The 26,092-nt window shown below is 46.9% G+C and overlaps 1 protein-coding gene across 1 annotated transcript in view; it reads right to left on the reverse strand.

Moving 5' to 3' along the window:
* The window catches only part of ATAD5 (ATPase family AAA domain containing 5), a gene marked incomplete at its 3' end in the record, with an annotated part of 58,216 nt that overhangs the window by 29,692 nt on the left and 2,432 nt on the right, over window positions 1–26,092 (reverse strand). The window contains 9 exon segments of the mRNA XM_082272900.1: window positions 1,054–1,317; window positions 1,405–1,558; window positions 5,444–5,601; window positions 5,690–5,868; window positions 11,497–11,566; window positions 12,143–12,269; window positions 12,352–12,483; window positions 21,252–21,342; window positions 21,734–23,325. Coding sequence (XP_082129026.1) covers window positions 1,054–1,317; window positions 1,405–1,558; window positions 5,444–5,601; window positions 5,690–5,868; window positions 11,497–11,566; window positions 12,143–12,269; window positions 12,352–12,483; window positions 21,252–21,342; window positions 21,734–23,325 — 2,767 coding nt within the window.

Below are 26,092 nucleotides of genomic sequence, written 5' to 3' on the forward strand. Positions count from 1 at the left end.
CGCGGGTCATCGCGTTCGGACGCATTTTTGCGTTTGAAACGCCGGGAAACACACGCTCGAATGCAAATAATTGCGTTCTAAAAAAAGTCCCTGAACGCAACTGCCCGCAAACGACCCTGTGTACAAGGACAGATAAGATAAAATGTAGATGGGTTCAGGGGCTTCTAAAAAAACGCCCAACTGCTCCTAAACGGCCATTTCCAGCGTCCCGTGTACATGGAGCCTTATAAGCAACCATTTTTTTATAACTGGCATCCATTCAGTGTGTATTATTGTGCTTAGCTGTGATTGCCCATGTCGGTACCATGTGATCACTGTGACCAAACACAATAGTAACACAATGAATGGAAGCCATCCATGGTGTACAATTGCCACGTGATCTGCTGTGACTGGGGACAGATCACACGGTACCAGCAGCGGCCCGATATACGGATGTGTCTTAGGACACAGTGGGTGACAGATCGCACTGCAGTGTGGCCCATGGGACGTGTGTGCGTGCAATGCTGGGAGGATGTCATAGGACGTCCACCCAGAATTATTATCGAGCTCCCGCCCGGCCATTATTTGTCCATACGCTGGGTGGGAGGTAGTTAATAAAACCAATCCCACAGCGTGTTTTCTTCGTACAGCCAATCCTAGAAGGAGGCCGAAATTTGTCAGACTATATCTCGTGGTATCAAGTGCTGGATAATTTTGGCTACATTTGGAGGTGATGGCATCTATAGGCACAATGTGAACGGTCAGGCAACCTTGACCTACCTGTCCCAGGGAGGACGATCGCATTGCTGGGCCAGGATCATGCTGGTATTGGGGTCCCTATAACCACGCTCACTGAGCCAATACAGGAAATGTATATTTCTGATACCAATGATGAACTATTCCTATCCTGAATACCCATTATGGGGCACTTTTCTTCTTACTGACCACAGGCACGGTAATTTTTTTACTCCCACTGACCTCAGTCCAGCTCACCTAAAGTCTCAAGGACAGTAAACTGGTCCTTTGTTTCAAAAGTAGGGACCCCTGTCTGACTCAAATTTGTATTTTAATTACTTTGTGGATCTGGCGCAGTGGTCACCTCCTCCTCAAGGAGGATGACATCTGGTTCCTCAGATGGAGCGTTCCTCCTCAGAGACCCCCTGGACACCCGCTTCTTTTTGGTTTTGCCAGCCAACGCCTCATCCTCCTCCTCCGGCTCATCCTTAGTGGGGACACCTTTCCTCTTCTTAGATTTCAGGACTGGGGAGTCCTTTCTTTTCCGCTTGGCCACATTCTCAGCCTCTTCCATAGTGGGATTTCTGTCTGGGGGCTGCCCACCTGAGAGGTAGAAAGGAGAATATCTGGCTTATGGTGTTTAATCAGCAATGCCCCCCCCCCCCACCCCCATATCTGCAGGGTACACACCGGGTTTATTAGTGTCCTGTAAACTCAGGTAATCTTTTTGCTTCTTCAGGAACTGGGTGAAGAAGCGTCTGACTGGGAACTGAGGGTTGTAGCACCGGATCTCCTCCAGGAGGCAGTCTCTAATCACTTCGGAGAACGCAGGTCTCCGGGTCACCTAGAGGAAAGCAGAACTCGGTTATAGGTATAGAAGGTTGAGGACCTGGATCACACCTATGCATTCTTTGGTGCTTTTACAAAAACGTACTACAGTCCATTTATCATGAATTCCTATGGGACACGTTCACATCTGTGCTTTCAGCCGCTGCGTTTTTGGAAAGGGTTTAAATGCAAAAAAAAAAAAAAAAAAAAAAAAGTACATTTTTGGTTCAATAGATTTCAATAGAAACACTGCAAAAAATCATGTGGCGCATTGTTTGGTGCTTTTGTGTTGTTTTTTTAATCTGCCCAACAACAAATTAGCTCCCACCCCAAAAAAAAAAAAAAAAAAAAGTGTGCGCAAAAATGCAAAAGGCACCGCAATAACAAATCAAAAGCAAACTGCATAGGTGTGAACCAGGGCTATGTGCCTCCTACCGGTCAGTCTGAGGGTGAAGTCACATACATATAGTAACGCCGGCTGCAGTAGGGGGCAGTGTGGTGCCTCACATGGCTCCCCCTTTTTTTTTTTTGTACAAACTAAGGCTGGCCATATATTATACAATTTTCCTTTAGATTTACCAAAATCATATAATACGAGGTCACACCTAAATACCTTCAATGTGTGTGCAGTCAGGCCGGCCCTCGCACTACATAGTTGAAGGTAAATCTAAAGAAAATTGAATAGTGTACGGCAGGGGTCTTCAAACTACGGCCCTCCAGTTGATCAGGAACTACAATTCCCATCATGTCTAGTCATGTCTGTGAATGTCAGAGTTTTGCAATGCCTCATGGGATGTGTAGTTCAACAACAGCTGGGAGGGCCACGGATTGAGCACCTATGTTCTAAACCAGGGGTCTTCCACCTATGGCCCTCCAGTTGTTCAGGAACTACAATTCCCATCATGCCTAGTCATGTCTGTGAATGTCAGAGTTTTGCAATGCCTCATGGGATGTGTAGTTCCACAACAGCTGGTGGGCCGTAGTTTGAGGATCCCTGGTGTATGGCCAGCCTAGGTGTACACAACGCACAATTCATTCATGGAAATGTACTGGAGTGGAACGTGCTGCATATTGCCATGCGATTTATTGTGATGCGATAAAATGCAGCATGTCCTCCCAGCCCTAGTTGTAGTGTGAATGGGACACATAGGAAACAATTGTTCATCCTTGCGGTGATGTATAATACCCCCTGTCACCGCACTAGGTGTGAATTCACCCTGCTCAGGGCAGTGTCGGGGGTCGGTTGCTGGGGAACACTTGCCTTTCGCTGTCACCACTTCACTGACCAAACCAATGAAGAGTCTCTCCATTGCCATCCCTAACTGGAAAGTTCTGAAGCATTCCAGTCTGTGAGGGAGCAACAATGACCAGAGAAGGAAGAAATCACCAGTGTGCACATTCATAGGGATGGCATCTTATAAAACTAGAATATCATCAAAAAGGTAAAATTTATTTCAGTAATTAAACAATGAAAACTCATATTTTATATAGATGTGTTACACACAGAGTGATATAGTTCACACCTTTCTTTCTTTTAATGATTATGGCTTCCAGCGAGTGACACCCCAAAATTCAGTATCTCAGAAAATCACACTTAAAAATTATAAACACAACACTTTTGTTTTTGCCCCCATTTTCCATGAGCTGAAGTCAAAGATCTCAGACTTTTTCTATGGACACAGAAGGCCGATTTCTCTCCAATATTCTTCACAAATCTGTTTTAGGCCCCTTTCACACATACCGACCATTCATTTCATCAGTTCAGTCATGTTTTTTTGTCATCAGTTTCACATTCAGTCCATTTTTTTAAACGGATGGAAAAGAGGGCTTTCATCCCTTCAAAAAAATATAAAACAGATGTTGACGGAAGCGGATGAAAACGGATATAAACGAATGATCATCCGCTGTCATCTATTCTTCCACTGATGTCCGTTTTTCATCCGTCAACAAATGGATGAGAAACAGACGAACAGTCTGTATGTGTGAAAGGGCCGAAATCTGTGTTAGTGATCACTTCTCCTTTGCCGGGATAATCCATCCACCTCACAGGTGCGGCATATCAAGATGCTGATTAGACAGCATGATTATAGCACAGGTGTGCCTTAGGCTGCCCACAATAAAAGGCCACTCTAAAATGTGCAGTTTTATCACACAGCACAATGCACAGATGTGGAAAGTTTTGAGGGAGCGTGCAATTGGCATACAGACTGCAGGAATGTCCACCAGAGCTGTTGCCCGTGAATTGAATGTTCATTTCTCTACCATAAGCCGTCTTCAAAAGGCGTTTCAGAGAATTTGGCAGTACATCCAACCGGCCTCACAACCGCAGACCACGTGTAACCACACCAGCCCACGACCTTCACATCCAACATCTTCACCTCCAAGATGGTCTGAGACCAGCCCAGGACCTCCACATCCAGCATCTTCACCTCCAAGATGGTCTGAGACCAGCCACCGGACAGCTGCATAACCAAAGAATTTCTGCACAAACGGTCAGACACCGTCTGGTGTTGGCCCACGGTGTTTTATCAAGTCCAAAGTCAGCTCCGCCCTCTAGCAGGAAATTCTAGAGCTCTTCATGCTTCCCTCTGCACTGACCAGCTTTATGGAGATGCTGATTTAATTTTCCGCCCACACTGCCAAATCTACCAATACCTGGTCACATGATCATGCGATCACTGTGCTTGATTGGCCAGCAAACTTGCCTGACCTAAACCCCATAGAGAATCTGTGGGATACTGTCAAGAGGAAGATCAGAGTAGTGATCGACTGATATCGGTTTTTCATTGCCGATGCGGATATTTTGGCCATTGCATATCAGTATCGGCCGATATTTTCGTACATTTAAAAATGTTTTTCTTTTTTTTTTTATCACTTGACAGGTACTCTTGTTGAGGTTTCCTGGAGGTTTAAAGACCCCAAACCCCTCCTCTGCACTTAAAAGCATTCAAAATGCCAAGTTTTGCTGTTTTGAATGCTGTAATTTTTTTTTTTTTTTATTTGGCACTGAGTACCCGGAAGTGTCATGACATCACTCCCAGGTGTTTACAAGGAGACCCGATCAGAGCCAAATGCGGCTTTGATTGGGTCTTCGGCAGCCGTGCAGGCTGGTTGCCGGTGGGACAGGAGACCCAGGCGAGCCGCAGAAGGTGGGGGGTTGGGGGCATTCCATCCCGTTCCTTGTAATGACAGCCGAGCGGCTTCTCAGCCACATCGGTTGTCATTACAAGACAGCCGATGGTCGGCTATGGACGCCGGTACCAGGGTGACGCCTCTTGCTGCAGGCATCACTCCGAGACAAGCACTTTCCCGAAATAATCGGCAATATCGGTAACCTCCGGGGCAAATTCCAATATATCGGGGAAAATGCAGATCGGCCCTCAATATATTGGCTTTGCCGATAATTGGGCGATCATTAGGTGAGAGACACCAGACCCAACAATGCAGATGAGCTGAAGGCCGCAATCAAAGCAACCTGGGCTTCCATAACACCTCAGCAGTGCCACAGGCTGATCACCTCCATGCCACGCCGCATTGATGCAGTAATTCATGCAAAAGGAGCCCCGACCAAGCACTGAGTGCATCCTATATACTGTACATGGACAGACTTTTTGCTAAGACAACATTTCTCTATTAAAAATCCTTTTTTTTTTTGGTCTTATGTAATATTCTCATTTTCTGAGATACTGAATTTTGGGGTGTCACTCGCTGTAAGCCATAATCATCAAAATTTAAAAAAAAAGAAATGCTTGAAATATATCACACTGTGTGTAACGCATCTAGATAAAATACGAGTTTCACCTTGAATTGAATTACTGAAATTAAAATTTAGAAGATCATCAAAAGGTTATGAGATGCTCCTGTATTTCAAGCCGGTCCCTATAATGTAATTTCCACGTACCGTGTCAGGGAACTGCAGGAGAGTGAGAGATACGGAGCAGGAGGTGAAATCCCCAATGGACATAGTTAATGAGGAGACGTCTGGAAGGTCCACAGAGACCGATAGAAGGTCCCTTAACAAAGGACAACTAGGCATGGCCAGATTCCACTTCTCACATCCTGTAGAATCAGACAGGACAGAACACAATTAGGAATAGAATTGGTCAGCATACAAGCTGACAGTCCCTGTCATTCTGGAGAGACTCACCATCCCTCTGCTGCACATGAAGCACGCTGTGGAAGGACAGGCTGGACAGAGCGTAGGCCTCCCTCAGGGCGGTGGTTTTGGCGATGTGGCGTTTTAAGGAATCCGGTAAACCACTCATCAGAAATTCTCTCTTGGCTTTGAACTGTTCATCATCCTGAGAATTCTCCGAGGCTTCCGAGCTGAAAACACAACCATCAGGCTTACATGTTTGGGGTGACGGCGAGGATTCTCTATAGACAATACTAGGACTACCTCTGAGAGCAAACCAATAGAAAATGATAAGGAGAATTAGAGCCGGTTCACACTACTGCGACCAGCAAGTCGCCCCATGAAGGAGCGACTTTAGCGTGACTTTAGTGTGACTTTGAAGAGACTTAAATGATAGGCGACTTTGTCTGTGGGGAATGCCTGGTTAATCTTTTTCTACTTCCTGGAAAGTCTGATCACAGTCGCTTGAAAATAGACAAGGATCCGACTTAGAGGCGACTCCCATTGAAGTCTATGTGCACAAGTGGGATAGAGGTCGCCTTGAAGTAGTACAGGAACCTTTTCTGAAGTCGGAGTGACTTCAGTACTGCATATTAAGACGGCTCTCATTCATTTACATTGAATTTGTAATAACAAGAGACTTGGGGAGACTTGAGGTGGCACAAGTCGCGTCCCAAGTCGGAGTAGTGTGAACCGGTGTAACGTGAGAATTACCTACCCGGTGAGAAAAACCTACCCTCGTCACTTCCTGGCAGAAACAGCTGAGCAGCGTAGCAGTGCGCATGCTCACAGCCCCGTTTACGTAATGGATCAGCTGAGGAGCTGAGTAGTGCTCATGCGCACTAGGATGAAATGATCACAGTGTCCGTGAAAAAAACCTACCCACGCGGCGGTTACATTAAAACAGCTGTGCTGCAATACGAGTCATCTCCACTCCTGTCCCTGTCACTTCCCTGATCTTGGCTAGTAAATATAAAAGCGGCTCTCGGCTCCGTGATTTATGTTTTCATACACCCGCCGCCGCTTTTATATTTACTATCCGAGAGCAGGGAAGTGACAGTGACAGGAGCGGAGATGACTCATATTGCAGCACAGCTGTTTTAATGTAACCGCCGCATTACACACACTGCTGTGCAACCGAAGTGACAAGGGGTAGGTTTTTCTCACGGGTAGGTAATTCTCACGGAACACCGGCTCTTAAAGCGATTGTAAAACTTTTATTTTTTGTAAATAATAAACGTGTTATACTTAACTGCTCTGTGTAATTATTTTGCAGCCCCAATCCTCTGTCTGGGGGGTCCCCCACTGGCGCTTCTGGCTCCTCCTCTGACAAGTGCCCCCATAGAAAGTGACACTCGTATGAGCTCCCATTTCAAGCCAACCTATCTGCAGTCTATAGACATGAACAGGGCATTTCTGGCCCCACCCCCTCATCACAGAATATGATCGACAGTAGCAGGAGCCAATCACTGCTATCAATCTGCCCTGTGAGGAGGAAAGAGTCACTGTCAGGCACAGCGCTGGGGGGGGTTCAGGGTCTGGAGGAGGGCTGGAGTCCGCTGCCAGAGTCTGCTGAATGCTGAGACAAGGGAAGGCAGAGACAAGGGGTGGGGCCGTGGGTGCACAGAGAGGCGCAGGATCTGTAGGAGGACTTCTGTCCTACTCTGCTGCCAGCGAGGAGGGGGGGCGTCAGAGACGAGCCTCTCCACGGCTGCATGGAGAAGTGCAGGATCTGGCGGAGGAGTTAGGAGGACAGATTTAGCCCGGATACTGGAATACTTAGATGTGCCTTTTTCAATCATCAACCATGTGAGTTGGTAAATGTTGAACCTTCATTAACCACTTGCCGACCGCCGCACGACTATCTACGTCGGCGGTCAGCCCCTCACAGGCAAAGTGACGTAGGGCTACGTCACTAGCTTGTGAGGGTCTAGGGAGCGAGCGCGCGCCCCCGGAGGCGCGCTCCCGCTCCCGAGTGGTCACGGACCCCCCCGCGCGTGTGACCGGCGGACCCGATGTCCGCCGGTCACTCTGCGATCGGCGGGGGAGAGGGAGAAAGTCAGGCAGCTTGTGTAAACAAGCTGCCTGTCATTCTCCTCGCTGTATGAGAGCTGATCATCTGGATCTACTATGTAGATCCGTTGATCACTCTGCATACAGCTGAAGCCCCAGCCAATCACAGTTAGAATCACGCCCCTAGGGACACACACAGCCCCTCCCTCTCAAATAAAGTTAACCCCTTCACTACCAGTGTATTTTTACAGTAACAGTGCATATGTATAGCACTGATTACTGTAGAAATGTCACTGGTAACCCCAAAAGTGTCAAAAATGTCAGTCAAGGGTCCGATCTGTCCGCCGCAATGTCGCAGTACCGCAAAAAAAAAATCGCAGATCGCCGCCATTACGCGTTAAAAAAAAAAACAACAAAAATGACAAAAATCTTTCCCTTAGTTAGTAAACGCAATAACTTTTGCGCAAACCAATCAAAATACGCTTTTTGCGATTTTTTTTTACCAGACATAGGTAGCATAAAACAAATTGGCCGAAAATTTTAAAAAATTTTGATTTTTACATTTTTTTTGGGGGGAATTTCATATAAAAAAAAGGGAAAAATATTGCTATTTTTGCAAAATGGACGCTCTTTTTTTGTTTATAGCGCGTGATCAAAAAATCGCACAGGTGATCAAATACCGCCAAAAGAAAGCTCTGTTTGTGGGAAAAAAAGGACGCCAAATTCGTTTAGGTACAGCGTCGCACGACCGCGCAATTCTCCGTTAAAATCACGCAGTGCCGAATCGCAAAATACCCCCTGGTCGGAATGGGGGTAAAATCTTCCGGGGCTTAAGTGGTTAAATGTAACCATACTGCTACACTTAGAGGCGCCCTCTCTTCTCTTTTATACTCTGTAGCTCTGGATTTTGCTTCTAATCCCCTTGTGGAGGCGCCATTTGTGGATGGACATTTTATGGGTACACAACCAATCACATTGCTAGAATCTTTTTCTATGGACTATAAACTGAAGGATTTATATAATAAATGGTTGTGGAAGGAATCATCGGAGTTTCCATTATTTCTTATGGGGAAATTCGAGTGCTTTGGATTACAAGAGTGTTTTCCAGAAAGAAGGAATTATGCTCGCAATGCAGGGTTTTACTGTATAAAGAACCTGAAGGCTTTAGAACCCCATCAATAGCGGGCACTTTAACTCCTTTCCTGCCCAGGCTCATTTTCAGCGCTGTAACACTTTGAATGACAATTACGCGGTCATGCAACTCTGTACCCATATGATATTTTTATCATTTTGCTCACTCAACTAAAGCTTTCTTTTGGCAGTATGAGATTACTACTGGGGGTTTTATTTTTTTGCTAAAAAAGAAAAAAAAAAAAAAAAAAAAAAACAACAAAAAACTTGTGGATAGCTTTATTCATAAACCAGGTAAACCACTTGCAAAATGTAACATATATAAGTATTGCAGTCGGCAAGTGGTTAATGCAATCCCAAAAAATCTGGATGTGCATTAAGGCTTCTTTCACACAGTCTGCCTCCGTAGGCGGATCCATGCTGCTCAGCGGGGGATCAATCCACCGATCCCCGCTGAGCAGGCAAGTGACACCTCCCCCTCCACTCTGTGTGCGGAGAGGTAGGTGTCAGAGCCCCATGCATCTCTATGGGGGAATCAGGTGAGAACGGACCGCCTGTCCGCTCTCATCCGATCCGATCCCCTGGATGAATGGAAAACAGGGTTTCCAGCCATCCGGATTTCATGGACAGGATCGGATACGGATGGCAGCGGGTGTCAGCGGACATGTCTCCGCTGACATTTGCTGCCCCATAGAGCTGTATGGAGGATCCGATCAGATCCGCCTAAAAAACTGACAGGCGGATCTGATCGGATCGCTCGCGTAAAAGGGGCCTTAGGGAAAAAAAAAAAAAAAAAGGCAACCATTCTCAAACCAGTGATCAATGTTGACAACTATGGGCTCATTAACCACTTGAGCACCAGCCCTTTTTTTTTTTTGACACTTCTCACATTTAAAAAACAGTATTCTTTGCTTGAAAAATGTACTTAAAACCCCCAAACATTATCATTTTTATTTATAAAACAAAGGCCCTAGAGAAATAATTGGTGGGTTTTGCAATTTTTTCATGTCATACAGTATTTGCACAGCGTTTTTCTTTTTAAAAACTCATTTTTTTTAAAAAAAATTACACTTTATATGTATATATACTTTATATTTAAATGCACAAAAACACCCAATTTTTTGGTAAAGTATAAAAGATGATGTTATGCGAAGTATTTAGATATTAAACATGTCATGCGTTAAAACTGTGCACACCAGCGGAATAATGACAAACTACGTAAATGATATTATCCATAGGCGACACTTTAAAGTGGTAGCCTGTAAAGGCTTTTTACATTTACACAGGAGGTCGGGTGCTAGAATTATTCCTCTCACAGGTGGCACTTTAAATTTTATAAATGTATTTTATTTTTGCACTGTACATTCACATTTATTTTTTTTAAACAACTTTCATTGTTCTCACAAAGAATGTAAACATCCCTCGTCATCTTGCAGCAACAGGTCCTCTTTACTGAGACACCCGGGGTCTCCATTAGGCTACATTCACACCTGAGCGTAGCGTTTTTGTGCTTTTTTTTACCAGGATTTTACAGGCGTTTTTAGATTGAATAGAGACCAATGGAAAACGCCTGTAATCTGCCCAAAAAGAAGCTCATGTACTTTTTTGAGCGTTGGGCGTTTTTGCTCACAGCGTCAAAACGCTCAGATGTGAACAGGGGCCATTGAAATGAATAGGATTTTTCTTGTTGGGCGTTTTGAGAGCTGATCCTAGAACAGAAAAACTCCCCAAAATCACCCCAAAACGCCTACATGTAAACGGAGCCTTAAGTACACACTAGTAGAAAATCTGTCGAAAATTCCCGTCCGAGGTAAAATCGTACGATTTTCGGCTAGTGTGTACACAACTTTCAGCAGCCGATGCCGACATTTTCAACAAAAATGGAGGGACAAACACCAAAATTTTTATCGTCCGTCCCCAGACGACCAATCTTCGTTTAATGTGTATGCAGTACGTCCGTGAAAAATGGGATATGAAAGACCGCGCATGATCTGAAGTTGCTGACGACCCGGAAGTCTAGGAACAAATGTCCCAAAAAAAAAAAATCGGACGAGAAACTTTGTGAACATTTATGCACTGTCAACTAAAAACGGTTATGACCGCTGAGCATGAGAGAGAAAAATCGGAGGATATTTCGTCTGATTTTCATGAAGTGTGTACGAGTCTTTAGACCGCAGATGTCTCCTCTGCTGAAGATTGGTATGATCCGAAGCTTTTTACAAAACCACGAACCCAGAAGTGACAAAATACTCATTGCTTCCGGTTTCTTAGACCATAGAGATGGTTGGGCCATTCTGGTCCCCCCCAATCAGCTCTACCAGCGGAACAGCCAGCTGCAGTGCTGGGCTCCCCCAAGGGATGGGAGAGCCACTAGGATTGCTATTACAGGAAAGCTGTATTAAAAAAAAAAAAAAAAAAAAAAAAAAAAAAAAAGATACCAGGATAATGTCTGCAGCTGCAGGAATCATCCCGGGAGAACCAGTGAAAGTAGGGCAATGTACATCACCTGGCAATAAGTTAAACATACTAATACTCCAAACTGACAGGCCTCCAGCCTCCATCACTTCATGTGAAGTACGGCACATGAACCAAGCGCCTTCGACACCCACCTATAGTGAATGCCATGTCCCATTAAAAGGCTGAGAAACGAGGGGGAGCGGAAGGACTGTACTCACCTATCATCAATAGAAATGACGGCACATTTCAGAGTTTTCTTCTTCACCTCTTTCTTTTGACCTTTATTAATATGAGAGAAAAATCACATTTAAATTTTAGCGATTCAAAAAAAGTCTGAAGGTATAAAAAAAACATTTCCCATCCTTCATAGAGGAAGCAGAAATAGGAGGATCTCCAGAGAGAAGAAACAAGCACAGCATTCAATAACCAAAACCAGTGAGGACAAGGTGCGGATCCCAGGTTAGACCGAGGATGGCGGCTAGGGAGGCACAACACCGACATGCAAAATACCCACCCATCCACCCTCCGACACGGGAGCACCCACCCTCCGACACGGGAGCACCCACCCTCCGACACGGGAGCACCCACCCGCAGACACAGGAGCACCCACCCGCAGACACAGGAGCACCCACCCGCAGACACAGGAGCACCCACCCGCAGACACAGGAGCACCCACCCGCAGACACAGGAGCACCCACCCGCAGACACAGGAGCACCCACCCGCAGACACAGGAGCACCCACCCGCAGACACAGGAGCACCCACCCGCAGACACAGGAGCACCCACCCGCAGACACAGGAGCACCCACTGACATGCACCCCTCCACCTGGCAGAAAAGCACTGTATGCAGGAAATGGATATCACCTGAAGTTAAGCTTTTTCTCTTCTCTTTCTTCCCCAGAACATCATTCAAGCTCCGGAGATTTCTCTTCTTCTCCTCCTTAGGTTGGCTGATGGGAGTCCTCCTGGCGTCATCTATGACGATACATTCCTACAATAAAAAAATAAAAATATACCGACATATACCATGGCATGTTAGACAGATTCAGCTGCAGCCAAGAGGTGGGGGTTACCTGCGAGATGCGCTTCTGTTGGCAAGTGGACCTCCTCTGCGGCGTCTCGGCTTTGGCCCTGTTCTGCTGAATGGCTTTGGCTTTCTCTAGAATCTGCTTGGCTTTAATTATCTTTTTGGTGTTACTTGAAACCTGCGACCAGAAACAAATCATCGACCTCTGATCAACTCACAAATCACCCGCCTCCGATCAATTCACATGAATTATACAAACACAGTGACATCACTTACCGTGTAATACAAGCCATTCAATTTAAAGTAGAAATGAAAAGGCAAAAAATTTGTTTACTGTAAAATCCATTTCTCTGAGGTTCATTGACGGACACAGCTCCTGATGATCTTAACCATTGGGTTATACTGCCCCCTACAGGAGTGGGACACTAGGCAGAAAAAAAAGTCAGACTACAGTCCCAGGGAGTATACTCCCTCTCTCTGCTATAGGCACTCAGTTTTGTTACAAGCAGTGTTAGAAGAAAGCCAACTCCACAGAGGGGTGGGTGCAGTGTCCATCAATGAACATCAGAGAAATGGATTTTTTTACGGTAAGTCAAAAATCCCATTTTCGTTTTGTTCATTGACGGACACAGCTCCTGATCTTCATAACGGTTAGGACGTCCCAAAGCAGTGTTAGACATGAGGGGTGGGAACAGCAAAAAAAAATTCCCAAGGTTAACTATAGCCAACCAGGTAAACAGGAGCTCAACAAAAACAACTGGAGCTCACCTGAAAAAAACAATACACCCTCAAAGAGGACCAGGTCCTCTTAACAGCAGCCTGCAAAAACCTTCATCCAAGGCATGCAAAGCAATTTCCCTCTGATGTGTTGGCCTGGGATACAGGGAAGGCAACACAATGTCTCCATTCAAAATGAAAATCTGCGACAACCTGAGAAAGGAATGACGAACCGGGGGGGGGGGGGGGGGGAACCACCTAATCACTGTGAACCACCAACTAAGGTGAACGACAGAATAATGCCACCAATTCCGACACCCTGCGCGCAGAGGTGAAAGTCAGCAAAAAGGCCACCTTCTGGGACAGTGTAAGCACGGGAATCTTCTGAAGATTCTCAAAAAGGGGCCTCTGGAAGACAGAGCACCAAATCGAGGTCCCAAGGCGGCAACAGAGACCACACTAGAGGTGTCAAGTGACTAACTCCCTGAAGAAAAGTACGCACCAGGGAGTATGTGGCCAAGGGTCATTGAAATAAGACCGTTAAGTGCAATGCTGGCACTGGGGCCAACACTTCATGAAGACACTAGGAGCAGAGGCGAAACCAAAAGGTAACACCACAAACTGATAATGCTCCTCTCCCACGGCAAAGCGGAGAAAGCGCTTGAGACCGACACATATTGGAATGGGAAGATAAGCGTTCTTGATGTCGATGCAGGGAAGAAAATTCCCCTGATGCAGGGAAGCCACCACCGTGCGATTGGACTCCATTCTGAACTTCTTCACTTGCACAAAGCAGTTCAGCACCTTGAGGTCCAGAATTGGACGCACCATGCCTTCCTTCCTGGGGACTGTAAACAGGTTTGAATAAAACCCATGAAAACGTTCCAAAGTCAGAACTGGGACCATCAATCGTAAAGTAAAAGGTCTTGCACCGCCCAAAAAAAGAGCCTGCAAGCGGACCGGGGACAGTCGCACGTCAGAAGCAAGAACGTTACTGGAGGGTAAAAATGAAACTCGATCTTGTAGATGGACCGAATGACCTCGTGAACCCACCTGACTTGTACCAGGGGAGTCCACGGGTTCGGGAACCAGCGATGACGTCCCCACTCCCCAGATGAGAGTGAGGACGCACCTTCCTGCTGAAAGGTGCCTTGTCCGCGGGTCTGGAGAAGCCCGCACTTAACTTGCCAGACCAAGTTCGCTTGGATCCTCCAGAGGGGGCCCCCGGATGGGGTTCAATCCCTTGTCAGTCGACTCTGAGGGACAAAGCCGAGGAGGGCCAACGTCTATGACGTTGATCCCCACCCTTAGTAGCCTGCGGGAAGAGAAGTACTCTTCCCCCCCTATGAGACATTTAATGTCATCCAGGGTAGCACCAAACAGGCAATCCCCTTGAAAGGAAAGATCAGTCAAGGCCTTTTTAGAAGTCTGGTCCACAGACCAGCATTTGTGCCAAAAGACACGCCGAAGGACCACTGCCGAAACAGAGAGTCATGCCACTAGGGGGGCCGCATCCAAAGAGGCATCACAGATATACTGCAGCCCCTGGACTAACTGGTCTGCCAGCTCAGCAAAGGCAGGGGGGAGCTACTCCCCAAGTAAAAGCCTAGTCCAGTCGGTCAGAGTCTGTGACACCAGGGCAGTGCCGAACCAGTCAGGGTGTACAGATTGCGGGCCACGCCTCCACCTTCCTGTCAGCCAGGTCCTTACAGGCCAGGGACTCTTCAACTGGAATCATCGTTGCCTCGTCTAAACCGTAAACCGGAGGGTCCACAACCGGTGGAACAGTCTACTTAAGGGACTCCTCATAGGGGTATCGCCTAGCAACTCGCTTAGGGACCCCAAGGGGACGCTTCGGTCGTCCCCACTCTTCAGTGACCATTCTCTCAAAAGAGGAGGAGAAAGGGAACTCCTTTGCTGCTCTGCATGGTTTGTGAGTGCCAAAGGGAACCTACGCCTCAGTCGCAGCTGGGTCCTCCAACTTTAAGTCTCAAGCGCAGATACAAATCAGTGCATCCAGCAGTGCCTTTTCGTGCGCTGTTGCAGAAGCAGAGGAATCCTCCTCACTGTTAGAGTTAATTGAAGATCCATCAGGACGGAGTGGTTCCTTAAAATTGTTATTACAGATGGCTTAGAATAAAAGTGCTGATATTAAAGTGTTAAACTCTTCATATGCTGCTATTGTGATTAGTAAAAAGGTGCTAATTAATAGTGCAAATGATTGTAAATTAATATATATTTTATGGTGTGTAAAAACTTTTAAAACCTACATAAAATGGTATATGAACCTTTAAGTGATGTTAAGCAAAATTTCAAAAGGTGTGTGTGTGTACAGAAATACAATATCAATCCCTTACATGATCATAGGCAATAAAAAAAAGTGACTTGGTGCTATATAAAGTGCTCAAAGTAATTGCAACGGAACAGGGCACCCCTGAGCGGGTACCTCCGTTGAAAGATGCTCCTAGTGCTTCCCGAGGGCTCCAAGCACTCCACCAGACGCCACTTCAGACTCCACGAACCGCCACAGCTTGGTTGGGGTCTCGCCCTCTCCTACCCACCCTGGACCCACGACAAGGCTCCAGGTTCCTGTGGGTGAACCTCTCTTTCCCCAGAGAGTGCAGTAGAACAAGCTCTTACAAGAGCTCAGTGATTATCCAAGGGAGTATGGAAGACATAGCAATCCCTTGCAGCAGATTCCCCCAATAAGAGACAAGACTCTAGATTGAGGTGAAGGAACTCTAAACAACTTTATTGAACAAGACTTATATACAGAATTTGGAACATCCCGCCCCCCAACAACCGCTTTCCTATTGGTCAATTGTAAAGTACCTGTGGTCTCCTTCAGGTCCTCCTTAGCCATGCAAATGAGGACTTGAAAATGAGTCAGCAGGGATTGGTCAGATAGCTTGACCAGAAGGACTGCCATGTGCAACGAGACAGAAGCCCCCAGGGGGCAATCAATGTACACAATAGCCAGACACAGAACAATGGGAGGTCATTAGCACTTAACAATGAGACAGGGCAATCCACATTCCCTCCCAATACACAACAAAAGGAAAACCTTGCTGACATTGAAAGATATGTAAAATACACAGCATTTAGGAATTACAGATTTCATGGCAAATGGGAATAAATCTTAATATTTATATATGGAGATATTGCTGGCAAATATGAAGCAATCCAAACCATTACTTATCTGTCTTTAAAATTCCAGTGATGGTGAATACCGTCACAGTAATCACGGTATTAATATTTTCCAAAAGGAATGTCTAGTCCATAAAACAAATCTTCCACTCTTAAAGTGACAGGTGCTTTTCTAAGTGCTTCAAGGTATTCCGTGACAATAGTAGTGCTCCCCTGCTGGTCCCAAACTTACCACAGCTTAGTCCCCTCAAGGGGGTGTCAGGCCTAGTAAAGGGGTAGCTCAAACCGGATCAGACGTCTCAGGGTCCACACCACTTGTTACCGCACTCCTCCTCCTTATTGCTCGTGCCCATGTGCAGATAAAGTGCAACAGCCCATAGTGTGTACTGTTTTGATAAGTTTGTTTACAAGCAAAAAACACACTTACTTCAATGACAATTTAAACCAATGTTGTAAGTATAATTGGGAAATCCGAGTCCCGCGCGTTCCACAGACCGTTCCGGAAGGGACGCAATAGCGCTCCGCCCTATGCATTTTGTCACATGACGTCATCAAGAGCGTGCCCCGACACCCCCTTGAGGGGACTGCGTTCTGGTGAGTGTGGGACCAGCGGGGGAGCACGACTTGTGGAGCACTACTATAGTCACAGAATACCTTGAAGCACTTACAAAAGCACCTGCCACTTTAAGTGGAGCTGCTTGTGCATATCTTAAGGAGACATACTGTGGAGCTGCTTGTGTAATACATATTGGGCTCATATCTTCCCATCATCCGGTGAGTGGGGATGAGAGAGGGGTGCACCGAGTGAAGCACTTGACACAGTGGGGAGCACTTGTGTGATTTTGTTGCACAACAAGCACTTGTCACTTTATTTGATGGACTGTATAGGATTCATTCAGTGAATGAAGCACCTGACACAGTGAAGAGCAGTCGTATGATTTTTGCACAAGCACTTGTCACTAGGTTTGATGGACTGTACAGGATTTATCTGTAATTGATTTAATCGCATTTATTATACTATATCTGAGTGTACCACTTACGGTCACATGGAACTTTAAATACTGGTTTTGTCATTTGTATACGTTTGCACTTTTTAACCGCTTCCCCGCTGCTCACTGTGCTGCTACTGCGGCACAGTGGCTCGTTATCGTCTGGCGACGTAAGTCTACATCACCAGACATTCCCCTCTCTCGGTGGCGCGCGTGCCGCCGGAGGCTCGCTCCCGCTGTTTTCAGTCACAGCGGGAGTCGGGCCAGGGGAGGAGTGGCGGCGATCGCCGCTGCTCTTCCCCGATCATCGGGGAATCTAATCTCTGTTTACACAAGCGGGCGGATCTCCTAAGTGACAGGCAGGGTCAGATTGCAGGGTTCAGCATAGCTGAACCCTCGATCTGTCCTTGTATCACTGAGTCACCTCCCCCCACACACGTCAGTAAGCACCAGGCATACATTAACCCCTCCCTCTCCATAAAATTAACCCCTTCCCTGCCAGTGTCATTTTTACAGTAACAGTGCATATTTATAGCACTGATTACTGCAGTAATGTCACTGGTACCCCAAAAAGTGTCAGTCAAGGGTCCGATCTGTCCGCCGCAATGTCGCAGTCCTGCAAAAAAAAAAAAAAAAAAAAAAAAACGCAGATCGCCGCCATTACTCGTTAAAAAAAAAAAAAAACACCAAAAATGACAGAAATCTTTCCCTTAGTTAGTAAACGCAATAACTTTTGCGCAAACCAATCAAAATACGCTTATTGTGATTTTTTTTACCAAACATAGGTAGCAGAAAACAAATTGGCCAAAAATTTAAAAAATTTTTGATTTTTACATTTTTTTGGGGGGAATTTCATATAAAAAAAATGTGAAAAATATTGTTATTTTTTTCAAAATAAACGCTCTTTTTTTGTTTATAGCGCAAAAAGTAAAAATCGCACAGGTGATCAAATGCCACCAAAAGAAAGCTCTGTTTGTGGGAAAATCAGGATATCAATTTTGTTTGGGTACGGCGTCGCACGACCGCTCAATTGTCAGCTAAAGTCGCACAGCGCCGAATCGCAAAAAATGGCCTGGACGTAAGACAGCAAAATCCTCCGGTGGTAAAGTGGTTAATATTGGTTTCTGCAGAGTGGCGGTCGCTGTGAGGTGACAACTACCATTCTATAATTGGCACATTCATATTTTGTATACTATTGCACTTTATATATTAGTTTTACAGTCACTTCTAATCACTATATAGGTATATTGGTGACTAGGTTATATCATTTAACATCAGTGCGAGGATGTCATATTTATTCATTTTGCACATTTATTGCAATGGTTTTGATTCACATATCAGAGCGAGCAGCGCTGATATACACATACATTTGATTGATTAAAGCGGAGTTCCACCCGAAATTTATACTTACCTCCATCTTCTCGCTCCCGGTCACCTGAAAAACAAATGGATAATCGCAATTTTTTTTTTTTTTCACTTACCTTTTAGAGAAAATATACTCACCTTACTTCCTTCTTCCTCCCCTCGGCGGCCACGGCGATTCGTCACTTCCTGGCTTTTGCAATGATTCCTGGGAGCTGAACGTCATCGCTCCCAGGAATCATTGCACCTGCACCGGCCCCGACGTCAGTTCCGGGGCGCGCGCGTCATTACCTTCTAAACAGCTTCTGGGCATGCCCAGAAGCTGTGGAGGGATGACGCGCGCGACCCGGAAGTGACGTCGGGGCCGGTGCAGTGCATCGTGGGACCGAAGAAGGAGGAAGAGGACCGAAGAGGACGCGGAAGAGGATCGCGCTGGCTTCAAGCTGCCCACACCCGAGATGGCAGCGCTGGAGAAGACAATTTCAAGGTAAGTATTTCTCCTGAAAGGTAAGTGCAACCCGGGACAGATCAGAGGCTAGCCATTGTGGAATGTGCTAGCCCTGACTGTCCCGGGGGTATTTTTATAAAAAAATGTATAACTAGGGTGGAACTCCGCTTTAAGGAATTTCCCCTTTTTTTTTTTTTTTTATCAGCAGCAGCCGGCAATTTTTAATTTGGTTGTTTACATATACAGGACAGATAGATACATAGTCCTTTCCTAAGCACAGGTACATCTTCAATCTTTCTAGCTACTCATCATACCAGGAACCCGGCAGGCACCGCTTCAGACAGAACCTCCTCTCTATCAAAATGGGGGTGCTGTTCGCCAGGAGGAACGCTGCGACTTGAGCCGAGACCCGGTCGTATGTGACCTCGCGAGGCATTTAAAACTCACAGGCCAGCCCCCGTCCGGTGGGGCAATGTTGGGGCCGACCTAGCACAGAGCTTAGGTCTGCGCGCGTTTGCAGGCCAGACTGGGGTGACCACTGGATCTAGATTATCCAGCCCGTCGCCCAGCCCGGCAGTTGATTGTAAATCTCACAGAAAAAAAAAAAAACAGGGGAAAATTTCTATCTAAAAAAAACAAAAATTGCCAGAACCAGAGATCCCAGCAAGGAACTAGGACCTTACTCCTGACTAAGCAGAAAAAAATTAAAAATAAAACCTATAGCAGAGAGAGGGAGTTTACCCCCTGGGACTGCCCATAGCCGTAGCCAGACTTTACTGCTTAGTGTCCTACTCCTGTAGGGGGGGGGGGGGGGGAGGATAACCCAATGGTTAAGAAGATCAGGAGCTGTGTCCGTCAATTAACAAAAGAGAAAAAAAAAACCATAATACTTTTTTTTTTTATGAGTGATCACATTCCTTCTGTTCTCAGCTGCGCAAGAGATGGGGGGGGGGGGGGGGGGGGGAAACAGCAGCACATTGAGATTCCCAGTGACTGGCTGTTGGTGGGGGAGAATGTGTTAGGACAAGTCTGATGATTGGAGCAAAGCTAGAGAACTGACCACACCAGGGTTGGGGGACCTCTGGGGGAATCAAGGATGGAGAAAGATCTGGGGGTCCCAGTAGAAGACAGACTAAGCAATAGCATGCAATGTCAGGCTGCGGCTACCAAAGCCGGCAGAATACTGGCATGCATAAAAAAGGGGATATACTCCAAAGATAAAACTATAATCCTATCACCTTATAAAGTGGAGTATTCCGTCCATTTCTGACCACCAGTCCTCAGGACGGATGTGCTGGAGAGGGTCCAGAGAAGGGCAACCAAATCAATAAGGGGATTGGAGGACCTCAATTACAAGGAACGACTAGAAGCGCTACATTTATTCTTGATGAAGAAGAGACACTGAGAGGAGATATGATAGCGATATACAAATACCTCAATGGTGATCTCAGCGTAGGGAGGAAACTATTCCGTCTCAGGGAGTGTAGGAGGAGGACACGGGGCCACACAATGAAGTTGGAAGAGAAGCGGTTTAACCTTAAGCAGTGCAGGGGAGTTTTCACTATTAGGGGGATAAGGAGGTGGAACTTTCTTCCACAATCGGTGGTGTCAGCGGGGAGTATTGATTTTTTTAAAAGGCTCTTGGACGTGCATCTTAAAGAACACAATATACAGGGATATGGGAAATTATTATCGAAACTGACAAACATACACTCACAGGTTGAACTGGATGGACTATAGTCTATTCAACCTCACCTACTAGGATACTATGTATGGGGGGCCAGACTGTGCCCAGTGAGGGTAAACAATGCCTGATGTTTGGTATTAGGGGGAGAAATAGTGCCCCTTTTTGTTGTCAGTGGCAGGAATAATGCCTCAAGGGCCGGCGAAAGGGAAGCAAAGGGCAAGCTTGGGGGGGAACTCTTCCGCCATGGGGAACTCTTCCTCTTTTCCATTGTAGGTAAATAATGGATTCCAAGAAGCAGCATTGTGCCATCATTGAGTTCTTGATGAAGGTGGGGTGCAGGCCGTCCGACATCCACAGACTGTCCAGGTAGACACCATTGATAAGAGTCACCAACGGCAAGACATTACTCTTGTCAATGGTGTCATCTCCACAATCACTCCCCAGCCCTCCCTGGATGCCAGACGAACAGGAGACTTCTCCATATCAGGACATGGTACAGCAGCCACATATCAGGGAGATGAAGTGTTGGGTTTTCATAGTCTACGATGTTCAGCATCAGAAGGACTTAAAATGTATATAATGTGAAAGTCACTCACCTTTCTACGGCCCGGTGTGAAGGCCTCATCATCAGAGACAGCGACACTCCATCCTCCGCTGATTCTCCTAGTAATGCGTGTGAACCTCATTCTTAGTGGGAGAGAGAGAGAAGTAAATAGAGGAGAGGAAATAAGCACGCTGCACCCAATCACTAAACAGCCACATGCTGCGCCCAGTCCCCTCGACAACAGCTGCGCCCCCCCAGTCGCCCTACAACAGCTGCGTCCCCCCAGTCGCCCTACAACAGCTGCGCCCCCCCAGTCGCCCTAGCAATTTGCTTACCTCCCACCCATGGTGGAAGGGAAGAAGATGGATTTATAAATGACCTGCCTTAGATCCACTTTTGCGAAGAGGGATTGAAATTCAACTGGCCACTGCTGAACCCCCAGAATTTCCATCAATCTATGGCCAGCTTTACCCAGAACTTCTTCTGGCCACTCTGAGGACCCCCACTTCCAGTGTACACAGAGACAAGGTTTACCTGATGGGGGACTCTGTGTCAGAGGGTACGGTTAACACTTCAGACTTGTAGTTGTAGAGGTCACTATTTTGGAGAAGGGTTTTCTCTTTAGGGGTGGACATTAGTACGGGGCTCTCAGCCACAGTCCGTGATGGTGATCTAGTGTCAGATCGCTGCCTCCGCAGACTTCTCCGTAGAGCGGGACTCTGTTGTGGTGACTCCGGTACCTCAGGGGACTGAGGTTTAGGCTTGGCTTTTCTCTCATTAATGGACGGCGTGGTGGTTTTTCCTGAATCTACATTTCTGTTTTTCTTTAGCGGACGCTTTACTTTTTGTGATTTCGCCGGTTCCTCTGGCTCATTTTCAGCCGGGTTGTCCTCCTTGTCTGCTGGCTCCTCCCCGTCTTCCTGACTGTTGTGGTGATCAGCCCCCTCAGTGATGTTTGTACTTGGATCCTTCTTCCTCCCGGCACACTTCTTTCCTGCGTTCTTTGGGGTCTCCCCAGCTTGCCGGAAAGCTTTCATGAACTGCTGTCGTTCCGCAGCTGTGGACTTTGGTTTTGCGGGTTCCATCGTCTCGACGTCAATGACGGCCAATTCCAGATCCTCTTCCTCTATCACCACATTGGATCTTCTCTTCTGGACCACGTGGTCATCGTTTGTACTTTTAGAGGCCGTCCGACCACTTTTCCTTTCTGCTCCTCCGGGTTTCTTCTTGCGGAATATGGAGGCAATCCTTGTCGGTGAATGTGACTCTAACAGCGGAGGAGACAGGTGCACTTGTGCCTGGATGGTGACGGTTTTCGGGGAAGGTTGCTGGGCAGGCTCTGGGTCACTGGAGGTGTTTGGTAAATCTGCTTGGGATTCGGAATCTGTAGTCTCCTTCTCTGCCTGGCTCTTTAGGAAATCTTCAAATGATATGGTTAGAAGACTTGTAGAGGCGTTGTCAGCGTGGACCTCTAGGCTGGAATCAGTCACCGTACTCTTACTATCTGACAGAACATTATTGCAGGGTAACGAGGGCTGTAGATCCGCAGACTCATCTGCTGGTTTAGCCGGGTCTATGGGGGGTCCATTTAGGGTCACATGCTTTCTTTTGAGGCTTCGCTCTCTTAACCCGGTTCTGGTTGCCCGCTGAATTGGCTTTTTGGATGCAGGCTCTTCGTCCTCCTCCAGATCTTCTGCCTTGCTACATATCTCTGCCAGTAAAGCAGCCGTATCACTACCCATAAACCCGGTATGTCCGCAGATCTCTGCCGATGGAGGAGGACTGCTATGTCCATCCTCACCATCAGAGTCAGTCTTAGCGTTCACATCGCTGAGTCTCCTGATTAATTGAGTCCTTTTAGTTTTCTTTGTAAGCCGGCTGGAAGCTCTGCTAGATGTGCTGAGTGGGGTTGGGGGAAGCTGTCCATTTTTAGTGGTATCAAGGTGGGGGTCGGGGGTGTGAGGACAATCCTTTTCTACTACAGGAGAGCTTCGAATGAAATAGTCTGCAATGTTGCTGGACCTCGGAGAGGACAGAACCTTCTCTATGCCCCTGGAGACCGGGGAGAAGTAGTTTTTGATGGTTTTGTTGGGAGGCTCCTCATCCTTTCGCTGTCTCTTACACGGCTGTAAAAGAGAAATACAAGAAAGATAAATGTCCAGGGAGCCCCATCACACGGGGGGGGGGGGGGGGAATTACATTTTTATGGGTGTTCTGCCTCATATTGCCTCTCTATGTTAGCCGGTGCAGTTGTGCGAAAAGTTTTTGAACTGCTACGGATTATTTTTAACCAATTAAGCTCCAGAAGGTTTACCCCTTCCTGAACAGGACATTTTTGCTATTCAAGAAAAAACAAAACCTCCTGCGCTCAAGTGCTGTCTGATGGAGTAGAAAGAGGTGCACTGCAGACTCAGATGTAGAGAGAGCTGTTTGGTCTTGCTGCCCCCTTCAGGATCAAGGGTATCCAGAACCACTGGTAGAAAAGACAAAAAAGAAAAAAAGGGGGCGCACCGACCTAGTGCATTACCATAAAACCATTTATTAAAATATTAAAAGGTGTACAAAGTACTCACAAAACTAGTGTGATACAACACACATCGAAAATAGCATAAACAGTCTCCAAGGTAGCCAGGTCCCAATTATGACGAATGGGCATGCAGATGGTCGCATGGGGCTGCTATGGCTAGGCTGACGCGTTTCAGGGGCGAGCCCCCTTCCTCAGAGCCAGATGAAATGCCGCCCGCGGCATTTCATCTGGCTCTGAGGAAGGGGGCTCGCCCCTGAAACGCGTCAGCCTAGCCATAGCAGCCCCATGCGACCATCTGCATGCCCATTCGTCATAATTGGGACCTGGCTACCTTGGAGACTGTTTATGCTATTTTCGATGTGTGTTGTATCACACTAGTTTTGTGAGTACTTTGTACACCTTTTAATATTTTAATAAATGGTTTTATGGTAATGCACTAGGTCGGTGCGCCCCCTTTTTTTCTTTTTTGTCTTTTCTACCATTTTTGCTATTCAGCACTGTGCTACTTTAACTACCTATATACGGCTGCAGCGCGGACTTGAATTTTCGGGAGGCCGTTTTTAAACGGCCTCCCAGAAAGACTCTCCCCGCGCGCTCCCGCGAGCGCGCATCGGAGAGAATCTGTGTCGGCCGTGTCCCTTGGACACAGCCGATCACAGATCGTGGTGAATGGCCAATCACAGCGGCCATTCACCACGTGATCGGACCGTCCAATGAGAGATGATCTCATATGTAAACATATGAGATCATCTCTCATCGCCGGCGCTCCTTCCTCACACAGAGCCTGCAGTGTGAGGAAGGAGGGGGATCCTCACAGCGCCGGGGACACAGAAGAATGTAATCAGGGCACTGATCACCAGTGCCCTGATTACTAAAGGTAAAAAAAATACACAAATTGCCCCCCCATCAGTGCCCACAGTGCCCACCATCAGTGCCCCCCCATCAATGCCCACAATCAGTGCCCATAGTGCTGCCAGTCAGTGCCCATCAGTGCCTGCTCATCTAGGCACTGATGAGCACTGACTGGCAGCACTATGGGCACTGAGTGTGGGCACTGATGGTGCTGCCCATCAGTGCTGCCCATCAGTGCCACCCGTCAGTGCTCATCAGTGCCACCCGTCAGTGCCCGTCAGTGCCACCCGTCAGTGCCACCCGTCAGTGCCACCTCTCAGTGCTGCATATTAGTACCACCTCATCAGTGCCCATAAGTGCCACCTCATCAGTGCCCATAAGTGCCACCTCATCAGTGCCCCCTCATCAGCGCACATCAGTGCAGCCTATCAGTGCCCATCAGTGCCGCATCATCAGCGCACATCAGTGCAGCCTATCAGTGCCCATCAGTGCAGCCTCATCAGTGCCCATCAGTGAAGGAGAAAAATTTATTTTCAAATTTTACTCACAGAAAATAAGAAAAACTTTTTTTTTTTTTCAAAATTTTCTGTCTTTTTTCTTTTTGTTTGTAAAAAATAAAAAACCCAGAGGTGATTAAATACCACCAAAAGAAAGCTCTATTTGTGTGAAAAAAAATGATAAAAATGTCATATGGGTTCAGTGTAGCATGACCGCGCAATTGTCAGTCAAAGTGTGAGAGCGCTGAAAGCTGAAAATTGGCCTGGATGGGAAGGGTGTTTAAGTGCACAGAAGGCAAGTAGTTAATCACTTCGCATGCGGGACAATTCTGACTCTTCGCTGCTCTTACATGTAAAAGTCTAAAGTTTACTAGACTTAGAACCCCCAAATTTTATCCCAAGTATAAACACAGAACAATGGCTGGGGACCCCAGTATATCTGTCTGACTCCTAAATAATCAAAGCATTGCTTAGATGTGTATTCCATGTACTTCAATGTAGGAGTCAGACAGACTTATATTGGGGTCCCCTGCCATTGTCTGTATAATAAGGTGTTCTGTGTTTATACTTAGGATAATGTGTAATTTGTTTTAGCTTTGTTGCCGGGCAGTCTTGTCATCCCAGCTGGTTGAAGTGTGCCGAGTTAACCACTTGCCGACCGCCGCACGACTATCTACGGCGGCGGTCAGCCCCTCACAGGCAAAGTGACGTAGGTCTACGTCGCTCGCCTGTGAGGGTTTAGGGAGCGAGCGCGCGCCGCCGGAGGCGCGCTCCCGCTCCCGCGTGGTCACGGACCCCCCCGCGCGTGTGACCGGCGGACCCGATCGCCGCCGGCCACTCTGCGATCGGCGGGGGAGAGGGAGAAAGTCAGGCAGCTTGTGTAAACAAGCTGCCTGTCATTCTCCTCTCTGTATGAGAGATGATCACATGGATCTACTATGTAGATCCATTGATCACTCTGCATACAGTTGAAGCCACAGCCAATCACAGTTAGAATCACGCCCCTAGGGACACACA

The sequence above is a fragment of the Pelophylax lessonae genome, assembly GCF_965119305.1.
Source record: "Pelophylax lessonae genome assembly, chromosome: 11".
NCBI lineage: Eukaryota > Metazoa > Chordata > Amphibia > Anura > Ranidae > Pelophylax > Pelophylax lessonae.